General features: G+C 40.7%; 1 protein-coding gene across 1 annotated transcript in view; it reads right to left on the bottom strand.

Moving 5' to 3' along the window:
* Positions 1–4,814: 4,814 nt before the first annotated feature.
* SFRP4 (secreted frizzled-related protein 4) overlaps positions 4,815–12,697 on the bottom strand; it is an 11,822-nt gene continuing 3,939 nt past the window's right edge. Inside the window, exons 2-5 of the mRNA XM_010002160.1 lie at positions 12,544–12,609; positions 9,652–9,850; positions 6,961–7,024; positions 4,815–5,003 (exon numbers count right to left, since the gene is read on the bottom strand). Coding sequence (XP_010000462.1) covers positions 4,815–5,003; positions 6,961–7,024; positions 9,652–9,850; positions 12,544–12,609 — 518 coding nt within the window. The remainder of the gene's footprint in view (positions 5,004–6,960; positions 7,025–9,651; positions 9,851–12,543; positions 12,610–12,697) is intronic.

A 12,697-nucleotide genomic window follows, 5' to 3' on the forward strand; every position in this document is an offset into this window, starting at 1 on the left:
GCAGAAGAGAAATGGAACCACACGGCATGTTTATTTGTACAATAGACCACATATTTCCTTGTTTAGGAACTTTAATGAAATCATAATCTGACACTAAGACTATATTAGAGATCTGTTTCAGTTGAAAATGATAAACAAGTGGTCCTAAAACTCAAAATACTATTTACGAAGAATTAGTATGTCTGATTATAGTGAGTGCTTGTACTGAATTACTGCATAATAAAATAAGAGAAGTGGGGAGAAAAGCTGCCAAGAAGATGGAGTCAATCAACTTGTGGTTGTGCATGGCTGCACTGTTGTTCCCTTGCTCTGACTGCTGAATGAGCTACACTGGCTAGTTAGACCTTGCAAGTATTTATTCAGTTTATCCACAGCTTTTTGTGAGCAAATGATAACCTTTCTGATTACCTTGCTCAGAAGATAAATACTGATGTGCTCTGACTATGTCCAAACTGAAGTTTTCATCATGATGAAACGCGAAGGAATTGTAACACGTAGGGTGTTGGTCTGTTTGGGGCATTGCTTGATCACTTTGATGCATCCATTAACCTTGTATCTGTACTACAGATGGTCTGACATACTTAAGGTACTTTTGGGGTTTGATCTTAGTATTCTTATCTAGAGAAAAGGAGTGTGTCCTCCCTTCCAGGTGCTTTCCTTTATGATCATTGCCATATTGGTTTACCCACAAGCCTTTTGGTAGGAACAACAGGAGTCTGATACTAATAGATTGCTGGGAACTCCTTGAATTTACTGCATCTCTAAGAAACAAGTTTGAAGTCCTGTTTCAACTTCCAATGAGGCTGGTGTTCAATTTCAGGGATGTTACAAGAAATATCCTGACTAGGTCTAATTAGAAGTCATGTACTTCTATAGAAATTAAATACTTTTTTGTAGGTCCTTGCAAGTTTGGTTGTTTTTTTTTTACCATAAATGGAAACATAGTTTTGAATCTTTGTTGACCCGTATTGATGGATTTATATTTATTTACAAAATTAATTTGGGCTGATGTGGTTTACCAGAAGAATGTGGTTGAGGAAATATTTTCAAATGTACATTTGCATTCAAATACTGAGAGCAACCAAAAAGTGTGTGTCAGTTGTGCACAATTGGAGTAAATATTTTTTCAGGATTCATTCATTTGGAATCCAGGTTACAATGCTGGATAAAATAATTTAAGAGCTGTTTGAGTATTTTGGACTGGAAATTCTTCTTTTTATTTGTACAGGAAATATTTCACAGTTCCATGCTATGACTGGACAAAAGCAACAAAGCTGAAACACTGAATTGAATTAAAGTGACCGGGTCATTCAGGTCTTGCTGGAGAGGCGTTTATGAGGTTTTATAAAATGTGGTTCATAAAAGAGTTCTGATTTGCATTTACAGTGACCTTCTAAAGCTGTGCCAATTATTCACAATTAGAGTAAATATTTTTTCAGGTTTCATTCTGTTGGAACTGAGGTTAGAACATTCAGTGAAAATATTCAATGGCACTTCTCACTAAAGTAAACCGGGCACATGTGTGGGAGGTAGTAAGAAACTCACTAGAAACCTCTGTTTGGTGTTCCAGGCAGTTTTTAATTTATATTAAAGAAGTGCCAAGCCCCTCAAGAAGAAAGGCGTCTGGAACACTTAGAGAAAACATTTGACACTTCAAGTTTTGGCCTGTTCATTCTTTTCAGCTGTAAATAGGTAATTACTTTTGTCCAGCAGGAAACTATTTGCTCACGCTGCTACACTGAGGTTTCATGACTGGTGCTGGGTGCACTAGCATGGCAGTGACTACACCTTGCTGTGGATGTGTGTGAGGAGAGGCGAATCCAACTCCTGCCACATGGCAGGGAGCAGAAGGGGTAAGCGGGCCATGTGGGGACACAGGAGGATGCGTGTGCCTGCTCAAACAGCCCTCAGTGCTCCAACATCTGCTTCACGCCTTCACAGGGGAAAGGCAGCAGTCTGTTCTGGGTCTGGATTCAGCTAGCTCTTGATGTCTCAGTGTCCTAATAATTATAAGCGATTTTCAAAACTGAGTGATTTATACTAGTGTTGAATTGTGTTGACCCATGGCTTCTTTAAAAGTAGAAAAAAATTGATTTGGGAACACACTACCTTACTAATTCTTCCCCCCCCGACTGCACATTTGTTCTATGTTTTATGACATCCCCTGCTTTTTGTTGTACTACCTTTACTTCTTCCATATTTTTACCGTACCAGAATGAAAGTTAGTCAGCATAAAGCATACGTAAAAGTGTCAAGGAGTTTGGAAACACTGAGCTTGATGCATGGAAGTGTACTCTAACACACTGGAATCGTCAGTCTGATGACAGGAACATAGAGAAGGAATGGTGATAATTCTCTGGAGAAAATAATTTTGACACTTTTTGCTCCGGCACCAAAAAAAGGAAAAAAAGTTTTAACAGTTGTAAAATAATACACAATGTTCCTGTGAAGTCTAGCTAGCTGTTCCAAAAGTTTCATTCAACAAACACTACACTTGACTATATTCACAATAAAACTTTGCTAAAGTGCAATATCACAACTATGGTACTTCTTAGTTCAACATCACATTGATAGGACTATTGATCATGTTTCATAGCTAACCTTATACATATTTATTGGGCTACTTTAATTTGGGATCAATAGGTAACCAACGCTTTACAATTCCTGCTACATAGTTGGTAAAACTATTTTAGAAATTTTCCAATCATGCTGACATTTTATTTCCTGCTTACTTAAGTCGGCATTTTCAAACTCACCTAATTTGAGTTATCTGCTGTGAAGTTCAGTCTCCTTTGATTTTTACTTGAGTTTTTCTGTTTCGTTGTACAGGATTAATAGTTCACCTATGGGCTGTAAGATTGTGGCATGTTTTTTTGACACATGTCAAACACATGTAATTCCCACTAAAATCAATAGATGCAAGGTATGCTCAGCATTCCTGGCACCTGGGTTGATTTTTGGATCTAATTCTGCAGATGTTCCATGGAGATAAAGTTCTGCATCTGTTCAGAATTAGCAGGAGGGGTGACATTCAAATGCTGAACTTTGCATATTTTAACCAGCTGCTCAAAGTTCAACACAATTATCATGTAGGGATGCTTTTTCCTCCCTGACCTACCTTATATCCAATTATTCCATGTTCCTGTAACACCTGTTCCTTTGTTTTAAGCATTCTACCTTGGCATCTAAGCCTTCAGCTTGTGTTAGTATATTACCAAGCATATCAGTGCTTCTATCAAAATCACTCCAGCATATTCTGCCTTAAACTTCATGCAAGCGAATTTCATTGGAATTCTAATAACATAGATCAATATACTGATATGACCAGTTGTAACTCTGTGATAACCTACACAGAACTCTTTTTTTTTTTTTTCCTAACATAGATTTATAGATACCAGAATTGCCAAGTCTAGTGATTAGTTATGCTGCAGGAGTTCTTGCAGGTCTTTGGGATGTCTATTATGAGCTCTTACAACGTTAATGCAGGTGATCCTCTTATGTGTTAAGAGAAATCAGACTGTGCTAGCTGTGCTGCCTTATCCAGGAAGGGCTCAGGCAGGAATAGAATAAATGTCATCTTGGAATTATGCCAACTAGATTTGTAACACCGTTTCTATTTTAATACCTCACACGGCAAACATTGTCATAAAATGGAGCACGTAAATAAAAGTGTTTGCTTCATCTGTGACCCTTTGCAGGGTAAATGTTACCTTCTGACCAGAAAAATTGCAGATAGCCAGTTGTTTTGAGAAGTTCAGGAACAGAGACAAGCCACATTTATTTATTTGTTTGTCTGTTTATTTATTTATTTATTTATCATTTGGTATCAGTAAAAGGTTTAGAAATATGGTGTGAAATGATAAAAAATTATGCAAATGAACACTGAGCCACATGAAGCCCTATCTTCTCTTTAATACTGTACAGCAGCTGTCAGGTATGTTTAGAATCATGCTTCTATTCCAGTTTCCATAACAAGGCTATATTACAGCAAAAATAAGTGTTACTCTTTAAGAATTCTACAGATCTGCTTCACTTTAAGCTGTCCTGTTAAAAAATACTGATTTTTTAATTAGATGCTTAAATATATTTGAACTTATAACAACAGAAGCCAGCCTGAAGTACAATAAAAAATTAAAAGTCAGTTTTCAATGCATTTTTGCTACACAAATTCACAAGATCAGTTACTAACACTGTAAGAATATTTCTGGCACACACATAAAATAATCACACAATGCATACCCAGATGCTTATTGGTAAACTATGCTTCCAAATGCTCTGAACAAGGGCTGTGACTCCAAACAGGAGACAGATTCAGCTTCAGCAGCTGCAGCGATTGCTGCCCCAGATGTCTGCCAGACGTTACCAACCCTCTGCTGCTCCTCAGCTGCCATGGTTCTCAGCTCAACAGAATAATTCCCAGACTAACTGACTCTCCAGCTACTCCATGAGTTGTGCTTTCTGAGGAGAGAAGAGATGCTCCACATAGCTCTCCAACCTCTGGCAGGGAAGCAGGGCGGGCAACCGGCATAAGGAGCCAAGGACAGATCTATCTAGCAATGCAAATCAGAGCATTAAGATAAAGTTCAGTCAGCTTCAATATGCCTACCACATATTAGTGCAAACCTACGCTCTATGGCTTGCGGTGGCTTGAGAAGAAAAGGAAACCTTTGAAAAGTAAAGTGCAGTAAAAATGTCGGTGTAGAAACCACCGTGAGTTTTTAAGGCGATGAGTTCTGGATTTATAAAACACGCCGACCAAGCCAGATTGTGACCTTCATCGTGCAGGAAAAGTCTTTTTTTTTAAGGTGTCATACTCATACTTTTTTAGGGTTGACTTCTTTCTGGCCGTTTCTTATTTTGGTGGCCTTTTTGGGGCCACTGACGAGTGGGTTGGTGTTCTTAGCTGATGATTTTGGCGCTCCACTCCGACTACTGCGTCCTGCATTCTGGTTCTTACTGCGGGCCGTTCGCAGCTTCTGTTCTTGCAGTCTCTGCTCCCACCTCTGTGGAAACACAGAAAACAAAGAGGCTGAGTTACAGAAAGACATTGCCATAAATAATTATGCCTTAATCAAAGCTATCCTGAACTGTTGACACTTGATGCTCCTTCCTGCAGGGCCACTGATCTCAACATGTTATGGCTGCCTGCAGCAGGAACCTGACACATGTTCTTGCATGGGTGAATTCCCAAAATACCAGCTGATGAAAATAACAAGCCCACATCTCATGTGCATGCTGCGAGTGTCTATCTCATGTCTTTTCAGAAATCCAGGGAAGCTGTCACCATGCCATCAAGACAGGGTCTGCACACTGGGACTCCTCTGCAAACCCATTCTTTGCTCTCTCACTGAACGTGCTACTTGATTTTACCTCAGAAAAGTCTTCAGGCAATGCTTTTACAATATGTATATTTAAAAACACAGCTACAATGGAAAGTGGTATTTACTGTCTGTGTCTGCTTTTCCCTGGCCTGGAGAGAACTGGGCATAAAAGAGCTTATGCTAGGGACAGACAACACAGGTGACCACTGACATCACAGAGCGTTTGGAGATGCAAAATGATGGTTGTGAATAATGCACCTGCAGCTTTAGTCAGCAGCATACCTGAGAAATTTTGAAATGCAATGAGGTCAATGAGCCCACCAAAGTGAACAGCTGTCAGATTTCCAAACTCAAAAGTGCAGTGGCTAGAAAAAAGGTTTTTACAGTGAGGTGAAGTGGTGAGGTGGTCCGAAGCATGGAGAAATCCACAACACTACAGCAGAGACTGCAGGCTTTCACCTCTAGGAACAGAAGTACTAATTTTAAGGAAAGCAAGGTAGATAACAGAACCTAAAAGGGGCCTCACCTTTCCCCTCTACTAGTGAACTTTCTTTCCTGAAGGGACTTTGCCCAGTGATCAGAGCAAGGTAAGTGCTCTCCAGCTTTGCTCTTTAGGATCTCTGCCCTGACCCTGTTGCTATTTAGACTCTTGTCCTGGCTGGAGAAAACACCAGCATTGCTGTGGTTACGTTAACAGATGTCTTCTGTGGTCCACAGACAGCTCAAAACCTTCATTTTATGTGGTAACTCAAGATAAAAATTGGATGCAAGTCTTCAAAGATGAATGATGGCCATTAAAATGAAGCCAAAGTAAAACCTAGCTCCATACTGGCCGTATTTGTATAGTCAGGGTCATTATATGCATCTTTATGAAACAAAAAAAATATCAGCAGGCAATTAGGCGTGTCACACTCAAAAATGTTTAAATGAGGATTTACTTTATGAAACTACTAATATCAGAGAGAATGACACATGCTTTGAGAAATATTTTCTTTGGCAGTCATGTCTATTTGACAGTCTTGAAACGAACATCCTTTCAACGGTTTTCAAGAAGCAGTTAGAAATGACAAAACAGCGTGAGAAGGTCACTAAAATATGTTGTGTGCCAGCAACAGGCTATTAAGCTGGCAGCTAAGGGACTTCAGAAGTCCCAGTCATATGTCGGCCTTCTCCTAAGGCCCACATGTTGCCATCAACAATTCCAATATATTTATTTTTTAAAGATTTAAAGCATGTTGGGTTTTTTTTGCAACTAAGTTTTACATGACTGAGGAGAAAAGGGAATGATGAAAACATCAGAAATAATTCCTGCAAGAAGCTGGTCTGTCATCTAAAATCTTCTACTGGTGGAAACATGTATCATCTTTTTTCCTCCTCTCTATCAATGGCCTATCAGCCTCTAATTAAAATAAATGTACATACATTTCCTTAATGTTCTGAAACCTTTCCTGAATTGCAGAAATCATTTTCTTCCACCTCTAAAAGTGTGAGGAAGTGTCAGACATTGTCTCGGTCCAGACTTTCTATCCATTATATACAGAAGCTTACAAGCCAGGACTGATATCATGTGCTGAAGTGGAACAAAGGTGATTATTTTTTTAACAAGAATATCAGCATTCTTTTATATGGTTGTATTTACCTTAACTCTTTTGTTTAGCTGATCCTTCCATTTTTCAACTAGACATCCATCGAGAAGCATCAACCTGAAAATTAAGAAATAAATACAAGTTACTGGTATTTCTGGGTTTGGCTCCTGAGATGTCATTCCAGATGATTTTAACACAGACTGAGGTTGAAGTGCATCAGCAGGTGCTGGTACTGACAGTTTCTGTGTATGGGACAATAGGCACACATATTTTTCTCCATCTCCGAATGCTTTCTAATGCATTTCTACATGCCTATACTGCTCCTTCAGAAATTCTATTCTAAACTCTGTAAAAATAGAAAATAGTTTTCAAAAGAAATCAAATTTTACAGACGAAATTGCAACTCCTGGCTAGTACTGAGAAATCATGTAGAGCCCTTTGTCCTCACCTGCAGCTACTCTGTGGAGGAAAACCGTTCCATCTTATCACTGTTAGTAAAAAGTGATGGGTTGGGTAGCATCCTATGTAACTGTTTAAATGTATAGGTACGTGTATTTTTATTTATGCCCACTAAATGTCTGTGTGTGTTTGCAATAGAGTAGTTTCAATTAATGTATTTTACTTCTGAATAAAAAAGAAAACAAATCAACCAAACAAAAAAACCAAACAGCTAACACAATGTTTCACATGCACCAGTTAATACAGCTCAGCTGATGAATGGGAACATATTAGACAGCAGGTTGCTGGTGGGTGAGGTTTACAGTGTAGCAGGACCTAATGCTCCTGTTTTCTTGAATAAGGTTGCTGCTCATACCAGCTCAAGGAGAGTACAAAACACTGCTACCCTTAGCCATTAGCCACTATGAATCCACTTGGCCCAAACATAAAAGGACTACAGTGAGTGCAAGCCCTGGAGAATCAAGATAAACATGATACACATCCTCTCTTCTTTCTGAAGAGAGGTTTGGGAATTGACATACAGAATTGAAGCTAAACCCACACCATGATGAATGAAACCACTACACAGTATGCAGATGATTCAGCTTCTGTTCAGGTCAAACTATTGAGCAAGACCCTAACCCTGCTCATGGGCAATGGGTGTTTTGCCATTGGCTTCAGTGGAGCTACAGCTTCCACACATTTTGCTTCTGACATTTTTAAAAGCTGCTGTAACTCAAAACCTTCTGTTTGCATGCCACTAAGTTCAACAGGAAAAACACATATAATAGTTTATGTTTCTTTTTCAAATTGATTTTAGTATGCTATACAAAATTAAAAACCTCAGTGTCCTTTAAAAACCATCGCAAAACATTTAGTAAATAGTGTGTTTTTCCACAGTAATGGAGAAACTGATTGAAATCCTTTACTTTTGAAATCTCCACACCCTGAAAGCCTCCAGAGGGTTATCTCCAACAAAGCTCTGCACTTCAGAGCTCCTTGTCATAGTTCTGCTGCGTGACTCAGAGCACATATCCTTAAGGTGGCTAACACAAGTAGAGGGCACTAAATTAATCTTTGTGAAACAATTCCAGATCTGGAGTGGCAAGGTGATGTGTAATAGTAAGACAATGTGCTTGTTTGCTGACCAAAAAAAAAAAAAAGGTTAAGGTAACAAGGTATCAGATGGCAACTTTTAGAAATGCCTATAAACTCTTTTAAAACATAAACACAAAACTCATTGAAAACCCAAATATGGCCCACCAAGTTCAGCATGTAGATCTTCTATGGTCCTTATAAGTGCTCACCTTCAATTAACAGCTACATCACTGTATGTAAAACCAGCCTGTGCATTTTACTAACAGCCCTGCCTCTGACCCACAGCTCAGAGCCACACATACCTACCAGGCCACAAGCCCTCCTGTTGACATCTGCTGCTACTGGTATACTTGGGGCACCAATGGGGAGGGGATGTCCTCTTCTGCCTCAAGAACCCAGAGGGAACAGGGAGCTGTGATTCATCACTCCCTCCCCTCCAGACCAGCATGCTGGATTTCCTTCCATGGCTGAGGCTAGGCTGACTGCCAGATGAAAGGTCTGGTAAAGTCCGTTTTGTTTTGTCTTTTGATTATACAGCAGGACTGGCAAGCTGCTCTGAGTGTATTTACTTTTCATCTCCCATTCAGGAGCCTGAGCTCCAATGGCTGAAGCTTTGACTGGTCCCAGTACAGCTGTGGGATCACAAACATCTCATTGATGGCACTGGTCCAAAGCATGGATAGGCCAGTGGAAAAGGCCTTACCCCGTCCCCAGCAGCTCTACGGACTGATGTGTTACCATCTCCTGTCCCTTCCTCTGGGGTCAGCGAGGAAGAACTATGCCTTCTACATGGTCTGGCCAACATGGACCACCATCTACAGCCACCATCGGGCTGACAGAATACAAAGCAGCTCACACCTATGGAAAACAGTCCTAAAAAAACTATCTCTGAACAGCTGGAGATGCCTTAAGTGCTGCACAACACATTAAGCAACACACTCTCAGCACCTACTGCCACAAGCGTTTATGTTCCATCTGTGAGCCAAGTTTTGTAAACACCCCATTGTAGGGCAGAGCTGAGGCTGATTGATTGGAAAAAGTTAATTGTGAAGGTAATTGAAACATGTAGGTCTACATGTGAGTTATCCTAAGCAAAACTATCAGCAAAACTTGCTCATGATGATGAGGAGGAGAGCTTTGCTGGTCCTCCTTTCTGCCTGTCACAGCTAGCTGTAATATTCTTCCTGCACCACATTGCCAGGGCTCACCTTGAGCGCCATTCATAGCACATGATGAGAACATCCTGCTTTGGCTGAAGAGGTGGACACTGGCAGGAGGAATTTGTAAGAAGAGGCACTTGAGACAGAGGAATTGGCGTCGAAGACTTGAGTATGTCTTTGACTTCAACCACAGTTGTCACCTCGTTGCAGTTCCCTCTCTCTACACTTTTCACTTTAGCATGAATGACTGCAATTAGAAAAACAGAGGTATGAGAACAACAAATGCTCTTAGAAATGTAAACACATCTCAAAACTAAACAAAGCGTATTAAATTGAAAGCTGTTTTTATGGCTGTGAAACCAAAACTATTTCTTCATGTGTGGGCACATACAGTGGCTTAGAATAACAGAGGCCTGATCCCAACTTGGTTTTCAGTAGGACTGTTGACAACTGTGAAATTAAACATGTGCTTACATTTTTGCCAGATCAGGCCAAGAGATCTCGCCTGGAATTGCACACACACAAACAGCTCCTTTGACTCAGACTTGAGCAATGCCTCGTGCACATGGGACCCTTTCTATAGCCACCTCCAGCTATTTCCAATTCAATAAAGAATAGTTTAGCTCACAGACAGTTAGCATGAATCCAGCCTTTTCAATAATAAAATCATTTCCCTGCAGATTATATCCACAAATGAAGGTGTTTTCTTAAATATAAGAAAGAAGGGAAGATTTGAAACAAGTAGTAAAAAACTAAGAGGCTTAGGATTGCTTTGATTTACTTGGTTTATGCTTTTTTTCATCTTTTGCCCTTGGATTATCCATCAGTAGTAAGATCCTCATCTAAAACAGACTCTGAAATGGGTTCTTCTGACTATGAATAAACAAAAATTCTTATTTTTACCTTTTATTAGGAAAACTGCCTATCAGCATGGATGCAAGAAAGTGAAACTGTGTATATTGCTCTGAGGATGATCCCTGGCTAACTTTGCACCTGCAAACCCTGGCAGTACCTACCACTGCAGCATTTCACCCACTCTCTCTTGGGAGAAGTCCCAAATGAGAGAAAGGAAGCTCGGGTTCTACATGGGTCGTCTCTAGAAAATATCAAAATACAAAGGGTCCAGCTATCATACTGTAATAAAAATTATCCAGTGAAAGCTGCCTGAGCAGTGTGTGTACGTGCCCCTGGCAGCCACCAGGTCAAAAGCTTGGGCCTACAAATGTTTGGAGTAAACTTCACCTACAGAAAACAGGAGAGCAGCAATTTTAGTGCAGTCTGGGGTTTATGTGCTAACTTTATCAGGACATGGCAACAACCAGAAAAACACATGAGGGATTTCAGTATCAGAGACTCACAGTCCATTTTCAAGTCTGATGGAAAGCAACTTTTGACTAGCTGGAAATACAGTTTAGCTGTAAATATTATTTTAAGGGATTTGAAGAAAACTTTGATTATATTTGCAAGTTGTCCTGTCTTGTCTTGTCTCTTAATACATTTGCCATCTGAACGTGTCTATTTATTTCAGAGGGGACAGAAGAGAAACCTGCCACTCAAAACCAAAATCTTGATTTCACATATTCAACATGATTAAATTTTGGCCCTTGAAATACAGTTTTTAGTAAAGCAACATTGTGGTTCCCGAAAACAGAATTTGCATTGCTAACACCTGTATTTCATTTTGGAACAGACCTTTTACATTACTGTGTTTTCATGTATGTCAGACAACTGTGGAAGCTCATTGTCCCACCTGAACTTATCACTGTGCTGTACTGAGATGGATTAAGGAACTATACAAAAAGAATATAACACATAAATGCATGAAAATGCCATGACCAAAAAAAAAAGAAGTGGCCAATTATCTAAGTGAGATGTTCAGCTTGATTATTCCCACCAAAATGAAGGTTTGATTTTTTTTTCCCCCTGTACTAACAGAGCAGCAAGTTACTGCCTGGATATAATAACCCTATCACATAAGAACTGAACACATCCCTTGAAGAAACAACTTTCACCTGAGGAAAAGCCCGTAAAGTACAAAAGACCATGATACTGTATGTTAAATTAATAAGGGTTTTCTAATTATATTACATATATTTGATGTAACATATCTAACCTTAATTAAGGTTAATAACCATAACTCATTCCTGACTCCCAGCATCAGAAAACCAGAGGGGTGGGAGAAACCCAAGTGGGAATAGAGGTGAATATTGCAAATATATCATGCAACACTTAGAAAACAACCATCTGCAAACTCCTTGGCTGGCTGGTGCAAATTGTCACTGAATTCAATTAATCTCTGACAATTCCACACCAGACGAAATTCTGGCTACTAAATAAAAGAACATATGCATTTGCAAGTGATGACCTCTTGCTTTGCTTCAGCTTGGTTCACGTGTGTTAAGTTTTATTCAGGTGGTGAACGTCTGCTTATCCCACCTGCTGGATGAGAACAGGAGCTGGCTCAGCAGCAGCTCCCGGCTATGCCCTCATGAGTTGCAGCTGCACTTCCTAGCGTGACCTTTCCAGCAGCAGCACCGTTCCTGCAGAGCGACCTGCTGACCCCGGCACACGTTCCCGACACTTGGCTGGTTTTATCGGAAACGCACTGTCACCTGCGCCGTGACTACTCCTGCCCACACATGCTGGGTGGGATCCAGGAAAGGACGTTTGGGCGTCCCGAGGCAAAATCCCACCTGGAGAGGCTGCGGTGCAGCCGGATGGGGCCTGGTGCGGGTGCAGCCCCCGCACAGAGCTGCCTCATCCGCGGGGGGTGCAGAGGAGGGGCGGGCCGGGGAAAGAGAAGCTTTTTATTTTCCCCCCATGGATGCACTTACTGTAGCTGTAGTTCTTGGCCAGGTAGGTGGACAGGGTAGGCTTTGTCTTTTTGCACCTGCATCGCTCTTCAAAGAAAGAGAAGGGGAAACGGTTGGATGCACTTACTGTAGCTGTAGTTCTTGGCCAGGTAGGTGGACAGGGTAGGCTTTGTCTTTTTGCACCTGCATCGCTCTTCAAAGAAAGAGAAGGGGAAACGGTTGAGGGGTGTGAAAGGGGGGGGGCCTGGCTCCGGGGAGGGGGAGGCGAAGGGGATGTGCCC

The sequence above is a fragment of the Chaetura pelagica genome, unplaced genomic scaffold, assembly GCF_000747805.2.
Source record: "Chaetura pelagica isolate M959 unplaced genomic scaffold, ChaPel_1.0 scaffold417, whole genome shotgun sequence".
NCBI lineage: Eukaryota > Metazoa > Chordata > Aves > Apodiformes > Apodidae > Chaetura > Chaetura pelagica.